The following is a 20,258-nucleotide window of genomic DNA, read 5'->3' as shown; positions in this document are numbered from 1 at the left end:
TTTCTAAAATCAATTTGTTAAAAAGGCATATCCTTGGGTGAGGATTTTTAAAAAATAAAGAGCCCTGGCAGCTTTGGCTCAGTGATTAGAGCATCAGCCTGAGGACTGAAGGGTCGTCGGTTCAATTTCCAGTCAAGGGCACGTACCTAGGTTGTGGGTTCAATCCTCAGCCCTGGTTGGGGTCATGTGGGAGGCAACCAGTCGATGAGTCTCTCTCACATCGCTGTCTCTACCCACTCCCTTCCAATCTATCTAAAAATTAATGGAAAAAATATCCTCGGGTGAGGATTAACAGAGGAGAGGAAAGGAAAGGAAAAGGGAAAAGGGAAAAGAAAGGAAAGGAAAGGAATCATAGACCAACTTTTAAAAATTATTAAAATGCTAATGAATGTGATAACATTTTCCTTCAATACTGCAGTGATCTTTAGCTAAGAGGCTTGATCGCCACCATGGAGTAAGGAGGTTCCTTGCGAAATCCCTATCTGGTAGCAAACACAGCCAACCAACAACATAAATGATCCCTCTAGACACTGCTGTCAATCTTGTTACCATGACTTTCCATTTAGGTTCACAATATCTCTGTCTAGCAAATGGTATACATGAATAAACAACATTTTCATCTAAATATTGAGAAGTATAAAACCCACACCCGTTAGGCAGGGTGCTCAGCTCACAGGTGCATGCTATCATTTAAATCTTATAGAGATGCTTCATGTGTGTGTGCATATATGGTTGAGACTACTTCACATTGCAACTCCTGGGAGGAAGAAACACATTCTTTCTTGAGGACCCTCTCTGCTGTGCCGTGAAGGGCACGTGCAGGTTCAGTGCGCAGCAGCGCTCCCCAGGCTCCGGGTAGACGTACCTGCCTTCTTCTTCCTCTTCTTCTTCTTCACTTTGAGAGGCTTCACCACAAGCTCCTGGTCAAAGTCTTCCGAGCTAATGACACTGAACCTCTGCGAGGCAGGCTGGCTGCTCTTGCCCAGCTCCAGGGTTGCCTGGGGCCCCGAGCCGCTGTCAGTGGAGTTGAGCGAGCTGCTCCTGCTCCTTGGCTCGCTGGCCACAGAGCTGGCCACAGAGGCGCCTCTGTGCCTCGTCTCGGAGACCGCGGCCCCCAGGGGCCTCTCTGCATGCTGCACGGGGACCTGCTCTGGGCATCCTGGCGTCTCCAGACTGTCTCGCACTGAGAAAGGAGAGTCCAGTTTTATTACTGCTTATCCAAGAGAAAGTTGACATGCTCTATGTTAATCTGCCCTACATACCAGCCTGCTGAAGTCAGAGAAACTAACAGAACTCAATAACTGTACAAAAGATTCCAATCAATGGTTTTGTTCTCCAGGAAGCTCATATATCAGAATCAGTAAGCTAAGTCTCCACAGCTGCCTTGTAAAGAACTCCATAGGAAGGGAAAACCACTAAGTATAGAGCATCTCTCATTCTGATTCACAAGCAATATATAGAGAGGCCTGTCTGAAAAAGGGCTTAGTACTATCTCATACTAATATACTTTAATGTCAAAGGGCATTTAAAAAATATATGTATACCGGTGAAGGAGACTGAGAACAAATGGCCAGAGAGAAAGAAGGCAAGTAAGAGGAGATACAACAGATGAGCAAAGAGGGACAGCAAGAGGTAAAACCTCAGAAGTAGAAGGCAATCAACTGCTCTCAGCATGCCAGCAGCAGCTACGGCCTGGCGCTCACCCTGCCGCCAGAGGGCAGAGCCTCCATGGAGACTGTAACAGTGCACTCCAGCCAAGGGCTAGAAGCTAGATGCTGGAGTGCATGCAGCACCGCTGAATCCAGACCCTTCCAGGAGGCACTGGTGCAGCACTCTGTCCACAACTGGCAAAGAAAACTCATTCAGTGTGACTGCAGCAGGCCCTGAGGAGGAAAACAGGCAGGCCAGACTCTGGCCGGTGCAGCCTTCACCTTGGCCCCGCATGTGCCGGCAGTGCAGGGCGCCATCAATGGCCTTCCAGACCACTTGCTCACCTGTGATGTCAGTGATGTCAGTGAGAACTCATCACGATTTGGGTGTGATTTAATCTGGAAGATTCAGTGCTCTGTGATGCGTGATTTTTGTTTGTTTGAACCTTAACAGCTTTAAAACAAAAGTTTGCCTATTGTATTTAACTTGTTTTGTGTTCTTTGCCATTTCATTGTCTAAAGGCCTTCAGAAAAGCAAGCATCATAAAATAACATTTTGTTCATTGCCCTGTTTTTTCAGATTATTTATATATATATATCTGTAATTAAATTTCTCAAAATTCAAGGAGGAAAGGTAATTTTCCACTAGAACAAATTTAAGACAGATGTGCATTAAAACAGTCAGAGCCTGATCCAGGAAGAAGGCAGAGAGAGGAGCGGGCACGGAATGTCCCAGCCCCAGTTCTGTCCCCGTGACTAAGAGCCAGCAAGTTTCCCACTTCCCTGGACTCATCCTCTTAACACACCACCAGGACACCAGGGCCAGAATGGCTCCAGTCACAATCCCCTCCACACAGGACCGTGGACCACTTGATCTACTGAGTGTCAGTCACCATTCCAGGTGCTGAGACACAACATCACCTGGGCACATGGAATTCCTCCTCTCCGGTTGTCAAGGGCGCACTGTGGCTCTGGAGCACACACTGGGGGTTAAAGAGCAGACTCTGCTAAGTGAAGCACAGGACAGGGAAGTGGCCTGTGCAAGACCACACAGCAAATGGCTGGTCTTGGTCTAGAGCTGCAGGGTCTAGTACAAAAGCCACTAGCCATGTAGCTGTTTCAATTCAGATTAATTAACATGAAACAAAATTTAAAATTCAGTTCCTCGGGTGTACTTGCCGCATTTCAAGCACTCAGCAGCCATGTGTGGAGAGTGGCCACCTACCAGACAGTGTAGATACAGAGCAAGGAAGGGACAAGGTACTCCAACCCCAGGGAAGAAGGCGGAGGAAGGCAGTGGGTGGCAGGAGACAGGTCTCCCATTTCCCACAGGGTTGCTAGAGTCAAAGAGAACACCTGTGAAACTGCTCTGTGAACCTCAGAGGCCCCACCAAGGCAGGGGCTGAGGCCAGCTGTGCCACTCACACATCACAGCAGTGATGTCTTTGGGACCGAATGGCACAGCACCTTGCTGAGCCTCAGCTAGAATCTCAGTACCTTCCACAGGGGGTGGTTATGAGGGTTTTATGAGAGCGAGAATGTTAAGTACTTAACACAATCTCTGGAACCCAGTGAGCACAAGTGAGAGAGAGTGAGGGGCAGGGGTGGGGCCCTGGTTACCAGCAGGAACAAGTTCACTGAGCAGCCCCAAGCACGTTAAGGACGGTAGATGTGTGCACGAGAATCCACAGTAAGATTCTCTGCTTATTAGAATTTGAACTTATATGAATTACCAAAAAAAAGTCAAAGGCACAGAGCATAGTAATTCTACAAGGAAGAACTGTATTAAGGGTAAAAGTTATGTCTGAGATGACATTTAAATGTTGTAAAATCTTATGCAAATCTAGGTCTTTTGGTGCATTAATCCCTCATGCTGTCCAGAGTACCAGAGATCAGTTAAGTGGGTGCTGAGTTCTCGTTCCCACTCACCTGACTCCCACCTTCCAGACCCATGGAAGTAACTCTACCAAGTAGGAGAGCCTGTCTGATGCAGGTCATAAAGTAGGTCACCTTCAAGGAAAGTACTATAAACAATGTTTTAAGAATCATAAGAAACCCTCCAATGCCTTCCTTGTTTAGATAAAGCTATAGTCATTTACTAGCAAAATGGTAAGTGTTATAAATGAAAACTGCAACTGTACACATGCAGTACCCTTATTACAAATACAAACCTATGGATGCTAGTCCTTCCGGCCTGCTCGAAATTCTTATAATGTTCCTATCTCCCTTCAAGAGAAATATTTCATTTTCTGTGCAGGAAACAGACACAATATCACCTGATCCTTCCAAACCAGCAACTGTGGCCTGTTCAAAAACAAAAACAAAATTACAAAGCTGGGCAATAGAACTAGATCAGAGCACACAACCATGCGTAGGAACCCAAATAAGTCAGCCTGGAACTACCCTTTATTATGACAACTTCATGGAAGTTCTTAGGGTAATTCAATCCCTAGGGTAATGGTAATGCTCGGTTCTCGAATGTTCCCTATCTCGAGCAGTTTGCTTCTCAACCTGACAACCCTTTCATGCTACCTGTATGATTGATCAATCATGCGTCTCTCAGGTGACAAACAAAGGAGAGAATTCAAGAGGATGAGTCACCTGTTAAACCTCACGTTAACATCTCAGGAAATTGTGCTGTGAATATTTTCATGTTTTTTCGCTGATTATTATTTAATTTTCATTTTTACTGTAGATTTTATTTCATTTTTGTTAAATTTCTAGTTACATTTCATGTCCTTTTTGTTTTTAAAGTGTTTATTTAGCCCTGGCCAGTGTGGCTCTGTTGGTTGAGTGCCATCCCGTGCACCGAAAAGTTGCTGGTTTGATTCCTGGTCAGAGCACATACCCAGGTTGTGGGTTTGGTCCCTGGTTTGGGTATATACCAGAGGCAACTGATTGACGTTTCTCCCTCTCTCTTCTTCTCTCTCTAGAATAAATAAATATATATTAAATAAATAAATAAAGTGTTTATTTATAGCCCTGGCCTGTTTGGCTCAGCAGTTAAGAGTGGTGGTCCACAGACTAAAGGGTTACGGGTTCAGTGCTTGGTCAAGGGCATATACCTGGGTTGCAGGTTTGATCCCTGGCCCTGGTTGGGGTGTATGCAAGAGGCAACCAATCAATGTGTCTCTCTCACATCAATATTTCTCTCTCTGCCCCCCTTCCACTCTATCTAAAAAAATCAATGGAAAAATATCCTTGGGTGAGGATTAACAAAAAATAAATAAAATAAAAAGTGTTTATTTATAGATTAAACAGTATATTAAGTCAGGAACTCATTTGGGGGTCTGGAACAAATTAATTCAATTTATATTATCTCTAATGGCAAAGAATGATTCCATTTTCGAACAGCCTTCTGGGACGAATTAAGCTCGAGAACCAAGGTTTCACTATACCTGACAGATGTATGACTCGGAGACTTGGAGTCTTACTCCTCAACAGTAAATTCACGTGACTGAGGAACAGTCTCCCCACCTCTTGGCCACTCTTTGGACCTTGTCCTCACCTGCTCCCCACTTCCTATGACATGGAGTGCCTCCTCCCTGGTGGGACTTGCCTGTGGGCCTCACGCAGCTCTGCCCTTAAGACAAGGAGAAACTAAAATGAAAGTTTTTTTTAAGTTCCTATATCTGACTCTAATGGTAATAATCAATTATCACCCTGATTTAAACAGAAATGGCAAAATAATGTGTCTCCGTTTGGGCAGAGGGAACAAGGGTAAGAACAGGGTGGAAAGAAAGCTGGACAGAGCCCTGTCTGGCTCAGCGTCACCCCGGGGAGGCCTCAGAAGCTTGGTCTTCACTTAATACACTCACCGCCATTTGGTAGTCAGAAGAAACACGACCCAAATAGACTATAAAGAACAAGTTTAATTTTGTGCTTATATGCAAAAATACTCCACAATTTCTTGGCAGGGGGCAGGACTATGAATAGCAAGCAAATCAAATATTTTTTCAAATCTATAAAAATAACCAAACTTCATCTGATTTCCTTGACTGGCCCAGGGGAGAGAGGAAAGCATTAGAGCCTGTACTGTGCCCTCCATCGTTCTGGGAGGCAGCCCCAGCTAAGCCTTCAGACGCTGAGATGTGGTGCGAGCATATCACTCACCTGGTTGATGGTGTCTAGAAGGTAAATACTATATTCATTCCAACTCAGCACCCAGCCTTCCTGGAAGAAACATGAAACGAGCCCCAGGTGCTTCTCAGGTAAGCTGCCACTTGCCCTGTCGCAGGATTCCAGACGCGGATACAGTTCGAAAGGCTTGACTCCTCCAGCAAAGACATCCTTTAAGATAAACGTGGCTTGAACAGTCCCATGGATGTCAGCCTTCCACAGCCGGAGCCCCGGCCGTGATGCGTACAAGGTTAGATCGCTTTGCTTACAAAGTCCTGGTATAAAACAAGCACCAAATTTTCCAGTGCTGGAATTAAAAGAAAAAACAGACACAAACTGATTTAAAGTGATGGCTGTTATTAACTACAACAGGACATTTCTGGCTAGGCCTAAAAAAGATTGATTTTTTTAGAACTGTTTTCTCTGTTCCTCTTGTGAACTGAACCACACTGTCACCCCTGTGCCCAGAGGACGAGGTGTCTGCCTCACATTTCTTACAACACCGCAAGGAGGGTGCACCATGAGCACCTGTCTGGTTTCCAGGGCACACTTCCTGGGAATCCCTGCCACGGGCGCTGCACCCACTGCTTTATCTGCACTCTCTTGTTCAGTCCTCTCGACCCCGTGGGGCCGACACTACTACTCCCGTTCTAGAGAAAAGAAAACTGAGGCAGGAGGTGACAAATCCAAGTCTGCCCGCCTCCCACTGCTCCAAAATTCTCCTCATCACCGTGTTCACCCCCACATCCCCATAAATGAGCTTGCTCTCTGGGATCCAGACAGTCCTTTCAGAACTTCTCTAAGAGGGACCAGATTTCCCTTCTGAAATTGCAAAACAGCCAATACAAACTAACGAACATGCATTATATACATAAATTATGAAGGCTGGTGATCAAATGTATACCCAGGAACCCATGCTTCAACTTCGGAAATACACCATCGGCGGGCAACATCCTAATGTTCTCATGCGCCTAAAAGTTCCTGCTGTCGCCATTCATTTCCAGGTGTAACCACTAGACTGAATTTTGTGTTTACTGTTCCCTTGCTTTCATTGATAGTTTAGCCACAAATCCATGCAATCCTAGTTTAGTATTGTTTGTCTTTCATTTGTATTAAAAAACAATATGCTGCTCTTTGCATGCCTTGGAAACTTGCTTTTAACTTAACATTATACAGCGGAACCTCAGTTTTCAAACTTAATTCATTCCAGAAGGCTGTTCAAAAACCTAATAATTTCTCCCCATTAGAAATAATGTAAATTGAATGAACCTGTTCCAGACCCCCAAATGATTCTCTATTTTAATCATTCTTATATACAGTACATGTCTAATGTACTGCTTAATCTATAACTAAACACTTTAAAAACACAAAAGACATGAAATATAAATGAAAACTTAAAAAAAAGGAAAGGAAAATTATAGAAAAAAAGAAAATTTAAGCCCTGGTTGGTATGCGTAGTGGCTAAAGTGTTAGCCTGCACACAAAAGGATCGCGGGTTTGATTCCTAGTCAAGGGCACGTACCAGGGTTGCAGGTTCAATCCTCAGCTCTGGCTGGGGTGCATGTGGGGCAACCAATCACTGTGTCTCTCTCACACTGATGTTTCTCTCTCTTCTTCTCCCTCCCTCCCTCCCATTCACTCTAAAAATCAATGGAAAAAATATTCTTGGGTGATGATTAACAAAAAAATGTTTTAATAGTAATAAGCAGCAACAAAAGCCAAAAGACGAAAATATTCACAGTACAATTTCCTGAGATGTTAACAACATGAGGTTTAGCGGTAAACTCATACTGTGCATTGTCTCCTTTGTCGCCTGAGAGATGTGATTGATCATACAGGCATCAGCATGAAAGGGTTGTCGAATGGAGAAGCGAATTGTTCGAGATGGGAGATGTTTGAGAACCGAGGTTTGACTATATTTCTGAGATTTATCCTTGTTGATAACAAAGCTGTGGCTCATTCAATTTCACTGCTATACAGTATCCCACAAGTATTTACTCGCTCTATTGTTGATTTGAATCATTTCCACTTTTCCGTTTTGGACAACAGTGCTACAAGCATTTTTGTGCCCCACCTCCTAGTACACAGGTGTAAGAATCTGTCAAGATTGCAGAAGTGGAACTGTTGGGTTGCTAAGAGCAAATTCAAGTTTGGAGACCACTTGAAACTTATCTCAGTGTGACCATCCCAACGACACTCCCTCCAGCAGTCTCTGCGTTTTCACGGCTCCACATCTTTGCAAATCTCACACTTCCACCGAATTCATATGTTAAGAGGCTCAGTTCAACCCTAAGTCCTGCTGAGTCTCTCTGATTTTGGACAGTAGAAAGAGTCCTGGCTTTACACTGACACCTGGGCTCAAATGCAGCCTTGACATCTAATAGCTATGTGGTGTGTAACCTATTTGTTTATTTATTTGTTAAGCCTCACTAGAGGATATTTTTTCATTGATTTTTCGATAGAGTGGAAGGGAAGGAAGAAGGGAGGGAGGGAGAGAGGGAGAGAGACAGAGAGAGAGACACATCGATGTGAGAGAGACACATCAATTGGTTGCCTCCCACACAGTCCTGACCGGGGCTGGGATCAAGCCTGCAACCCAGGTATGTGCCCTTGACCAGAAATCACACCCAAGACCCTTTGGTCCATGGGATGACACTCTTAACTGCTGAGCCAAACCAGCCAGGGCGTGTGTAACCTTTTAGAACTGTTATCTACTCTGTAAACCAGGGATAATAACTCCCACCCCCAAGGCTGAAGTGAGGATTAAAGTCCCCACAAACTCAACTGCCATGCATGAGGCTGCAGAGGCTTACAGCTGGGATCTGCCTAACTCTACCCACGTCACCATTGAGTGTTCATCCTGTGTGCTGTGTCTCTCTCCACTGTCATTGCACACAGCACCATGCCCAACCCCGAGAGGTGGCCCCCAGTGACCACCCCACACAGCCACGAAGACGCAGATAAAGTTATGTGAGCGTTTCTCTGCACTTCAGTGTCTCACCAGGTCCCTATGGCACCTCAGTAACTACATCCCTCTGGACAGGGTCCAAGGAGGATATCTAATTTCAAATTCACTTTGAAACAAAGATCGTTAGACTAACTGAGAATGTCCACAGACAACGCTCTAACCAGCATCGTGTTTCATCACTGCCTTTGGTGGACTTGTTCTGGGGAGGTTTGCTAACAGAGGGACCCGAAGGAATTCTAGCAGGGCAGCAGCGACCTCTTTCTCCTGCCTTTCCTGTCAAACCAATTTGTTTGGTGACCCGGTGTGTCAATCTGTTTCCTTAAAAGTCTCCTGTCACTTCCGTTTTCTTTGTTCACCTTAGGTCACTCAAGTGTTCACATTAACAAACATGTAGTGAGTTCCTGCACTATGTAGGACACTGCTCGGTGCTGTGGGCAACATAAAAGATCAGTACGACGAGATCCTGGACCCGTCTCACCATGCCCAGTGGCAGACATGTGCGTGAACAACTACAACGCCATCCAGGAGGGGCCACACATGGGTCAAAGACCTGTTCAAAGAGGAATACAGCAAAGGGGACATGTGACAGCAGCATAAGAAGACCGGATCCAGGACACTGAGTGGACAATTACCAGGTGGAGAAGAGGGGAACAGGCATTCAAAAGGCGGGGGCATGTTGAGCAGGGTGCTGGCGGGTGCCTGGTCAGGAGGAGGTGAGAACTCGGGGTGACTAGCTACAGCCAGGTGCAACAGTCCTGAAGCCCGACTTGGCCCCTCCACCCACCTGCGGTGACTCTGCAGCGCTTGCTGGTGTCATTCAGAACCGACACAAGAACACTAGTTTTAACGTCTAAGCAATGAAGTTCTAAAATCATAAGTAAACTAACCTAGTTTCTTAATTTTGGTGGAGATGATTTCCAGGAAAAATCACTGATGAAGTTCAAAAAACACTTTATTCCCTTTATGAGCCACACTAATATGAAAGGAGTGCTTTTTGGTTAGCAAATTCTAGCCATAAAATAGTTTTTTCTAATTGTCTACAATAATTTATAGTACTGCAGACCTGAACTGCTGAGCATGAACAGAAAGGGCATGACGGGAGCGCCGGCCCAGAACTCGACGCTGGCTCTGCCTGGGTGCAGCTCCACACCGCCGCAGCCAGCACCCACTGCTCTGGGCGGTGCTGCTGACACAGGGCATCCCTAGTGCCTGGACTGTGGGACACATGGCAGTAGGCTTGGAGAGGTCCTTACATAAAATAATGCCACAGAGCCCTGGCCGGTTTGGCTCAGCGGTTAGAGCATTGGCCTGCGGTACAGAGAGACCCGGGTTCGGTTCCCGCTAAGGGCACGTACCTCGGTTGCAGTTTGTCCCCGGCCCTGGTTGGTCGTGCGGGTGGCAACCACTCGATGTGTCCCTTCACATCGATGTTTCTCTCTCTCTCTCTTCCTCTCGCTCCCTCCCGCTCTGTCTGAACAAAAAATGCAAAAATGTCCTCGGGTGAGGATAAAAAAAAAATAAATAAATAATGCCACAGAGACACAGAGAACAAACATATGACATGTTTGGGAATGGCTAGGCCTGAGACTTTCTGGGAGCAACACATACTGTTTGTCCAACCTGAGAAGGTTCAGACTTGATCAGAAGAGCCCACCTCATCTGCCACGGAGTCCTCCACGAACCCACACCTGCCCTGCCCCACTTCTCCATAGCCGCAGGCCCCCTCTGGGTCCGGGAACACTCCAAGCCCTGGCCTGATCCCCAGCCTTGGCCTTGGATGTTCCCTGAAACCAGAATGCTCTGCCCATACTTCAGCTCAAGTATCACTCCCTGCGGAGGCCTTCCCCACGTTCTGAGAGAAGCCTCCTGCTCCCCCCACCCCCAGTGCCTCACCCCCGGCTCCGCCCGGCACTCACTGCAGCCCAACACTCGTCTTGCTTGAGGGCGACACCTGTCCCACCTGAGGGCTGCTGCGCAGCAGGCATTCACCCGACGGTGCTCAGTGAAGCACCACGTCCAGGGTGGTGGCCGATGCCCTCCTAACCACAAGCCCACACAGCACGCAACAGAGAGAGCCTTAAGACATGTATTTGGTGTCATCCCCACTTCCCAAAGGCTCAATGAAACCATGTCCCTCAGAGACTGATTTGTTTCTGCGCACAGCGTGGCACACGGCACGCCTTTAATCACCGCGCCAGGACCCGACCCCAGACGACCAGGCGAGGCTCACAGAAAGTTGCTCAGGTTTCACACAAAAGCCTAGAAGGCCAGGTGTGAGGAGCAGACTGCTGGGTATGCGGCCCAGGTGAAAGGTAACTGGCTTGCTAATCTTTACATTCCTCCTGCCTTCCAAAGAGACACAGCACAGTAAGACAAATGACCGACAAACCCGGACAGACGTCAGGCAGAAGTGCGACCCTAGCCAAAGGAAATCAGGACAGTAAGCCCAAGCTACAAATTCCACTGCATTTTCCAGAGGCTGGCAGGAGATTGGTGCTGTAAACAGGCCAAAGTGTTGCTGGAACCGAGGGCTGTTCAGCAGGGGAGAAGCTGAGCGGCAGCACGGCAGTGTCTTTTCATAGCTCAGGGCTGCCACACAGAACAGAGAATAAACTTCCACTGTGCAGCCGGGAGGACAGCACACAGAATGATGCCGGCCCCCCCGGCTGACCTCAGCCACCCTTCCCCGACGGCACTGCCAGCCTCCTCTGGCCCTCAGCAGTGCCTGCCGGCCCACCACGTTTCCAACCCAGCTTGCTGTCCACTCTCCACACCCCCCAACCCTCTCTCTTCCTTCCTCCTGGCCCCCGCCAGTGTCCCTCTCCTGGGAACTCCTCCAGCTCCTGCCCACCGTCTCCCACTGCCCCCTACCCAACCCTCCTCACTTCCCCAGCCTGAAAACACGCGCACAGAGTCCTACTAGGGTGCTTGGCCACCCACGTGCTGCTGCTGCTGCTGCTGCTGCCTATTCCCACATGACTGGCAGGCAGGTAGACTTGGCCTAACCCTCCTTGTCACTGTTTTCTCTCAGGCATCCGGTCAAAGGAGGGACAATCTCTCAGCCTAGAACCCTTCACCCCTTCGACCCTCCTTGACCTCACCCCTGGCACTGTTGGCAGAGTGGTGCACTGCAGAGGTACAAACTTTCTCAGACACTGGGACGAGGCGTCCTGGGCAGGCTGGGGACCCACCAGGAACCCCAGGCTTAGAGCCACTGTGGGCTTGCATGTGTCAAACCTTAAAGCCCCTCTGTGACCAGCAGGCTGGGACATGTGGGCACTTACCTTTTCCTTGGCTGTGTTCCGATTTGCTGGACAGACTGCTCTTCGGTGTAGAAGAGCAGGCTTCTCTGTAACGTGGACACGAGCAGCACTTTCTGGCTGTAGTCCAGCTGCACGATGGAAGCCGGCTCCTCCAGCACCAGCTGGGAGTTACAGACGCCCTGGGGGAGGTGGTCCGGTTAAAGCCAACGCCAGGTGGGGCCACAGTAACCCGCCCTCCTCCGTGATGGGAAACACCCTTTCAGTTACTTTTATTTAGGTCGAATTACACCTTAAAATGCACGCTTTTACTCTCATTGGATTCACTGTCAACCCATGGCAATGAAATTATTTGGAAAAGTATCTATCTCAGGCTACCTCAAGCTTGACAGGAAACATTAAAAATTCTGTATAATTTCTTTTAAATGTCTCAAAAGTTAATTCAAAGAAGAATTCATAAAGATCTAAGCAAAAACATGTTGTACCAGGTGTATTATTTATTCTATTATAACAGGACACATGGGACTTTCTATAAAATCACCATGACAATGACCAGCTAAGCTCATATTGTACCTTCCCTCCACAAAGAGTTCAAAGCAATTCTGGGGACATTTTATCCCTGTCGCTGGAAAGGGTCAGAGAAAATAGGAGGTTAGAAATACATTAAAATGGTATTAAATATATTAGAGAACAAAAGTAAAAGTCCAGAAGGCGTTCTGCTGCCCTCCTGATGGCAGAGATCTGCCTGCACAGGCCACTCTTCTCCTGGACCAGTTCTTCAGTAAGAAGTACTGATGTGCTGTCGTCTGAGGGGAAGAGGAAGCAGCTCTCAGACTTACTGGTGAAGTTCAATAAAGTACAATTCACCCTTTTGTATACACAGTTCTATGAATTGTGACAAGTACACACAACGGTGTAACCACCGCCACGGAGAAGATACAGAACCCCATTCCCCTCAAACACTGAGGACTTTTTAGATAGATTTGCTGCCCACATTTGGAGTTATGCAAACAGTAGCAGTTTAGTTTTTTACTTACCTTGTAATGCAATAAAATTTACTGTATTAAATTTTGCAAAAACATGCATCCTCCCATGTCCTTTTATTTGAAAACCTCACAGAGTACTTGTGTATTTTAAAAAATTATCAGAACCTCAATAAAGCTGGGGAAGAAATTATCAGCCTGCTAAGGACACTGCTCCCTGCATGAGTAGTGTTCTGTGTTGCCCACAGCCGGGCAGGGCGTGGCAGCAGGAAAGGACACACGCAGGGGGTCCTTAGCAATGTCACAGAACATCGTCCTGCACAGTAGTGGTTCTCCAAGGATGCCCGCTGTCCCTGAAGGTCCTCAGGACCCTTTCAAAGGGATTTGTGAGGTCACAATTCATTACAGTGCTAGGTTGTATCAGCCTTGTTCACAGTGGGCACTTGTACTCATGGTACAAAAGCCACACAGGGTGGAGTTGAGGGAGCCTCCGAGGTGACCAATCTGAGCAGGAAACCCAATTCCACTTGTTGTCCCTGGGCCCTCACCACCATATACTCACATTAAAAACACGTGTTTCAGCACTTAAGAACATTTGGGGTTTTTTGTTTCTTTCATCCTTACTAGAGGATACTTTTCCATTGATTTTTAAAGATAGAATGGAGCCTGGCTGGTGTGGCTCAGTGGATTGAGCGTCGTCCCATGGACTGAGAGGTCTTGGTTTGATTTCCAGTCAGGGCACATACCTGGGTTGTAAGCTCAATCCCCAGTAAGAGGCATGCAGGAGGCAGCTGATCAATGTTTCTCTCACATCAATATTTCTCTCTCCCTCGCTCCCTACCTCTCTCTCTAAAAAAATCAATAAAAACATTTTAAAAAAAGAAAATGGAAAGGAGGGAGGGAGGGGGAGAGAGAGAAACACTGAAGTGAGAGAGACACATTGATTGGTTGCCTCCCAAATGACTCCAACCTGGGCCGGGTATCAAACCTACAACCCAGCTACATGCCCTTGACCAGGAATCAAACCCTCGACCCTTTGGTCCTCGGGCCAACGCTCTAATCGCTGAGCCAAATGAGCCAGGGCAAGAATGTTTTTGATGGAGGAAATGACAACTTCATTTGGTTTTGGCCATTGGGCACGTCTATCTGTGTGTTCTGTCCACTGGAACTGAGCATCCTGTTCTCCCAAATCAACAAGCATCTGAGTGACGGTCAGCACCGCTGCGGGCTGAGGCAGCTGCGTTTTCAGATACCTTGTTCACTTGGAATGCTGTAATGATTCCAAACAGGGCCTTCGATAGACACTAGCCCAGAAAGAACAAAGTGACCCTGTACTGCAAGGGCAACAAGTGACCATATTTGTTGCTGATGATAAAATTCAAGTTTTCAAATGAAGGTTAGAATTTAAAGCAATGTATCCACCTTTATGAACCTGAGAGATTCCCAGAGCTCAAGACTTTTCTGATCAGAATGATGGAGATACTAACAAAGCTGCTTTCTTCAATATTATATAACTAAACTGTCAGCATTTGGAAGATGTGCCTCACTCTGACTCAACGTGTTCGAAGTGACTGATACATGATGTCACAAAATCGCATATGGGTCAAAGAGCCATTCTGAGTATAAGATGGACCAGTGGACTTGATGGTAATAGAGCATGAAAAATTCATCTACATGGTTTCAATGCCATACTGTAACTAACCTTTAATGACACTGCCATTAATCAACTTGGGGACAGAACTAAAGAAGAATATTAAAAGGCTATTAAAACACTCCTCCCAGTTTTTTCTTCTTCTTCTTCATTTTTTTGGTTAATCCTCACCCGAGGATATTTTTTATACTAATTTTTAGAGAGAATGGAAGGGAGGGAGGAAGGGAGAGAAATAAATATCAATGTGAGAGACAGACACCAATCTGATGCCTCCTGCATGCACCCCAACCAGGGCTGGGAATCCGAACCCAAGACCCTTTGGTCCCAGGCCGATGCTCTAACCATTGAGCACATCAGCCAGGGCAACTCTGTGCAAGGCTGGAGTTTCTTTATATCTTCCAACTGAAACAATGTATCTGTGACAGACTGAATATAGAATCAGGCTGTCTTCCATCAAGCCAGACATGAAAGAGATTTGCACAAACATAAAGCAATGCCACTCTTTCCACTTGTTTTGAAAATAGTTATTTTTAAAAAAATGTTATTTAACATATAATAGATTTATCATTATTTAAAAATGAAATTAATACATATTTTTTACTTTCTCAGTTTTGACTTCCAACACAGTGTACTCAGTAGACAGAACTCACACAGAAAACAGCGCTGTAGGGTCCTCTTTTTAGGATTGTGAAGGGGTCCTGAGACCAGACAGTTTGAGCTACTGCTATAGAGACTCAACAGTAAGTTAGTCTTGGGTCCGAGGGACAAGAGCCACTCAGCTAGTAGTTGCTGAACTCCTGCCACATGTTTGGAATGAAGGCTACAGATAAGAAAACAGAAGGGCTGTGCCACCGAGAAGCTCAGTCTAGCTGGGCACAGGCAGGCACGAGGTCAGCATGCAGTGGGAAAGACGGGCTTTGCGGAAGTTCAGTCTGCAGCTGAGCTCTGCCAGGTATTAGCTTTTGACATCGGCCTAGTGACTGCATCTCTTAGAGCTGTTTCCTTCATTGCCTGGGGTGAGAACACAGCTGGGGCACTCTGGGAGGATCAAGTAAAGTAGCATACATAAACGTGGGGCTGGACCTGTGCTGACACCAAACCTCCCCCCTGCTGGCCACTCTTGTCCCACACGAGGTCATCTCACAGCGGCAGGGCTTGGAGAGGGGTGAGCTGTCCGCCATTGAAAGCGCTGACCTCTGTCCAGTTATGACCCTGAAGAACGTCACCTTGCTCCCACAAACCCTTAAAGGAATTAGGTATGACAGTGGCTTCTCTTCTAAGTAGTAGAAGAGACAACAGGAGAATGAAAAAAGTGAACACACTCCAGTAGAAACAAAGGCCGGAGCATTAATCACAGAAGTAGAAGCTTATGAAATATTAGAAAAGTCCTTGAAAGAAAATGCTACAAATAACAATTGAGATTGTAATAGGACGACAATAGAAAATACAAGCTAACTAAAAATACAATTATGAATATCATTTCTGCAAATATAAGATCAATAATTTCTGAAAATAATTTTACCTGGTCTAGATCCAGAGAAGAATAGACAATTTTCCCTTTGTCATCTCCAGAGAACAATTTCATCCCATTGGGGCTCCAAGCCAGAGCTGTGATGCTATTTTTGTGAATACCAGTGACATCAAATCTCCGAAGCTATGAATAAGTGATAAAAATACACACAGGAGACAGAAAAGGATAAGCATTGGGAGATGGAGTCTTGTGGACAAGGTGGGAAGGAACCCTCCTATTTATGGAGGAGCTGGGTTCTATCTGCCTATTTACCTTCAAAATCCAGAGATTACTAAATTACCCACATGTGCTCTTTGCCAAATGTCCTACCAGGCACAAAAATGCTACCTGATTATAAAGAACACAGTGTTAAGCTTTTCTAAGCATATATTTATATATATATCTAGGCAGATGAGGATTTCTCATTTTAAAATCCTAAAATGTTTAGTGCTGACCTGCTTATTTCTCCCGGGCAATGAAGACACAAGTTGGAAAACCGCGACCCTCCCAGAGGCTGTGCCTGCAGCCACCAGGTCATCGAAGCAGCTCAGCAGCTTGACCACCGTGATGGATTCCGTTTTTCCCTGAAAGAGAAAATATCCAAAAGCAAACCCTGTAAGCAGGCGGCTTGCAAAGGAAGAACATTCCCAGTGGAGAGTACACTTCACTGGCTGCAGCCTATTCATAATCCTGAGAGAAGACACACACAATTCTGGAAGATAACAGAATCTGTTAAAATACTTCATTTTCTTTTTAGATTTTTAATCTTTGAAATGACAAAGGAGCCTGGACGAGAGGTCTTTCCCCAGATAGGAGTCAGGGGTGAGAAGAGCCGCCCCAGACCCAGCTCTGCTTTCTTCTCGACATGGACCAATCCCTCAACCACTGCGGTGGGTCCACAGCCCTGCACACAGGCTGGCTGCAGGGTCAGCGAGACAGTACCGTGGGAAGTACTTTATAAATGATTCCTGGTACGTTTGGTTCTTAGATCAATAATCAATAAATAATACCAACTCAAGCTTAACATGTACGAGCACTGTATCTATGCAGGCTTCCAGCCCATATAAGTGACCATTTTTGATTTTGAAACCATTCATTCAGAAAAGTGACACAACCATTTTGACCTTGCTGACATTGGGCAAGATCGCCAACGAGCCACTCTGTTCCCTGCTGTGGTCATTTAGGTGGTAGTCAATCTGGCAAACAGGTAAGAATACCCTCCACTCAGGGTACTGAGTCAGCTGCTAAGGTAACATAAACTAGAGTAGATCTCAGTCACCCCAAAGCTTAGCTGGGGCCATGTGAAAAGCTGCCCACAGCTGGCAGGGATGCTAATGACTAAGCTCCCTTTCATCTGGTACTTCAGCGCTTTCAGGGCATTCTCAGGGGCTAGAACTATCTCTGGTGCCAGGTCGTGACGCAGGGTAAGGGACTTGGCTCTGAAGATGTAGGAAGGAAAGGAGGAGCCCTTGAAGAGTCCCGACTTTGCCAGTGTGTCAGTCAGAGGTGATTTGAAATGGGGTGCAGAGGGGGAAAGGGCCAGGCAGGAAGACCAGTGGCCCTTTTTGATCACCAGGTCGGAGGTAGTATGGACCCACCCCAAGAAGTGGCAAACGGAACGGGCGAAGGCAGTACACCAGAGGAAGACCTGGTCAGAGTGGCGGCAGCAGCAGCGAGAACTGCACAGACCCTCTCGTGTGCTGAGCGTGCCCCAGCGCTGTGCAGCTGGTTAAGCACTTTACAAGTGTTGCCTCCGGGAGTCCTCAAACAACCACGTGGGTCAGTCCGTGGTCGTGCTCACTGTACAAAGAGTAAGGGACTTGTCTAAGGTCCCACGGCCCAGCGTGCCTCTCCAGAGGCCGTGCTCAGCCTTGCTGCCCTGTGCTTTCTCTGTGAGTGAGTCTACAGGCCAGGCAGATGGAAGGCCAGGGAGGCTGTGGACAGGAAAAAGAGGAAAGGACTTGACCACCTGGAACGCAGGTAACACGAGTGATGTTCCATTAGCAGAATTTGTTGGTGCTGCTTTGAGGGGAGAAAGTGACAGAACAGGTTTTAGACATAATAGTCTTTTATTTTTCATCCATCTAGTAATTTATTGTAATTTACAAAACTATTAATCAGCCCTGGCTGGTGTGGCTAAGTGGTTAGAGGGTCAGCCTGGGGACTAAAGGGTCACAGGTTCGATTCCTGATTGGGGCGCATATAGAAGGCAACTGATTGATGTTTCTCTCTCCCTCTCCCTCTCCCTTCCTCTCTATAAAATCATTAAAAAAGTAAAATAAAAACACTGCCACCACATCAGTAATTAAAATCATTTATTGGAAATCTCGCCACATCATAGCACAAATTTACAACAGTGTGTAACTTTTCTGAATGAATAGTTTCAAAATACAACTCATCACTCAGATGGGCTGAAGCCTGAATATCTGTGTGCAGTGCTTATACACATGCTCTTCTTTAAAAATATGTTTTCATTAATTTTTGAGAGAGAGGAAGAAAAAGGGAGAGAGAGAAATATTGATGTGAGAAAGAACAACTGGCCACCTCCTGCATACCCCTGACCGGGGATCAAGCCCAAAACCTGGGCAAGTGCCCTGAACACAAATCAAATCAGCGACCTCTCGGTGCACGGGATGATGTTCAACCCACTGAACTACACCAGCCAGGGCTATACACATACTCTTAAACAAACCAATGTACTAAGTGTGAGTTAATGTTATTTAATATGATTAATAATAGTGTTACGGCTCTTTTATTTTTTTATCTTCACCCGAGGACATTCTTCCATTTTTTTGTCCAGGTCTGTGTGTTACAGTTCTTGACTTAAGAACCAAAACATCCCAAGAATCATATTATTCACATTTAACTACACTTCATATAGAAACAAAATATGAGGCTTCAATTTCTGATAATATCAATGTAGCTATTCTGAAAATCATTTCTCTCCAAACACCTAGAAACACCAAGATACAAAAAACAACTTAGCCCTGGCTGGTTTGGCTCAGCGGTTAGAACACTGGCCTACGGTCCAGAGAGACCCGGGTTCGGTTCCCACTAAGGGCATGTACCTTGGTTGCGGTTTGTCCCTGGTCCTGGTTGGGTCGTGCAGGTGGCGACCACTTGATGTGTCCCTTTCACGTCAATGTTTCTCTCTCTCTCTGTCTCTTTCTCTCTCTTCCTCCTTCCCTCCCACTCTATCTGAACAAAAAATGGAAAAATGTCCTCTGGTAAGGATAAAAACAAACAAACAAAAAACATCCTAAATGCACAGCTGAGCCCTGGCCGGTTTGGCTCCATGGTTAGAGTGTTGGCCCGCGGACCAACGAATCGCGGGTTTGATTCCCGTCAAGGGCACATACCTCAGTTGCGGTTCATCCCCAGCCCTGGTGGGGTCGTGCAGGAAGCAACTAGTCAATGTGGCTCTATCACATCAATGTTTCTCTCTGTCTCTCTTTCCCTCCCTCCCACTCTATCTAATGATAAGTAGAAAAATATTCTCGGGTGAGGAATACATTTAAAAAAAAGAAAAAAAGAAATGCACAGCTGATGTCTAGAAAATAAACATCTACAGGAGCTAAAAACAAAGAGAATGTTGCCAAACAGAACAGAAAAAGCCACCCTGAAGCTGCAGGCTTCCCTGGGACTACCTAGCCAGCACCTGGAGATGCAGGAAATGAGGACAAGGCTTCAGGCCAGAGGAGGTGGAGAGCTGGAATCGATACCCAGATCTCAGAAGGGTGAACTAGGAGGGGAATGGATTTGCTGGCAAATGGAGCTGACAAGGAACTCTGTCTTATCTCAGACACTGATGAGACTGAATAAAGAAAGAATCTTTCCTAAGAATCTGCAGTCATGAGCCTACCCTACTCAGCATCAGTCTGAATTTTTCTTCCTTTCCACTCAAAAGAAGCCCCGTGCCAGGCAATTTAGCTGTAGTGCTTCCCTGTGAGTAGCACACCAAGTTGCTGGCAGAGTGAACATAAATCCCATCTGTGTCTCGACCCAGGTCCCTCAGCATCTGCACACATTAGGATCAGCCACACAGCTAAATAATTAGAAATAACCACACAGCTAAATAATTAGAAATAACCATAGGGAAATAGGAGAAGAAGAAGAAT

General features: G+C 46.3%; 1 protein-coding gene across 1 annotated transcript in view; it reads right to left on the bottom strand.

The window, feature by feature from the left end:
• TECPR2 (tectonin beta-propeller repeat containing 2) overlaps nucleotides 1–20,258 on the bottom strand; it is a 94,438-nt gene that overhangs the window by 47,363 nt on the left and 26,817 nt on the right. The window contains exons 3-8 of the mRNA XM_036264929.1: nucleotides 16,596–16,724; nucleotides 16,153–16,284; nucleotides 12,021–12,178; nucleotides 5,763–6,075; nucleotides 3,821–3,953; nucleotides 866–1,183 (exon numbers count right to left, since the gene is read on the bottom strand). Of these exons, the coding sequence (XP_036120822.1) occupies nucleotides 866–1,183; nucleotides 3,821–3,953; nucleotides 5,763–6,075; nucleotides 12,021–12,178; nucleotides 16,153–16,284; nucleotides 16,596–16,724 (1,183 nt within the window). The remainder of the gene's footprint in view (nucleotides 1–865; nucleotides 1,184–3,820; nucleotides 3,954–5,762; nucleotides 6,076–12,020; nucleotides 12,179–16,152; nucleotides 16,285–16,595; nucleotides 16,725–20,258) is intronic.

This window comes from Molossus molossus, unplaced genomic scaffold, assembly GCF_014108415.1.
Source record: "Molossus molossus isolate mMolMol1 unplaced genomic scaffold, mMolMol1.p scaffold_m16_p_1, whole genome shotgun sequence".
Classification (NCBI taxonomy): Eukaryota; Metazoa; Chordata; class Mammalia; order Chiroptera; family Molossidae; genus Molossus; species Molossus molossus.
Note: the sequence above shows the minus strand (reverse complement) of the source record. Positions and strands in the feature narration are given on the sequence as shown.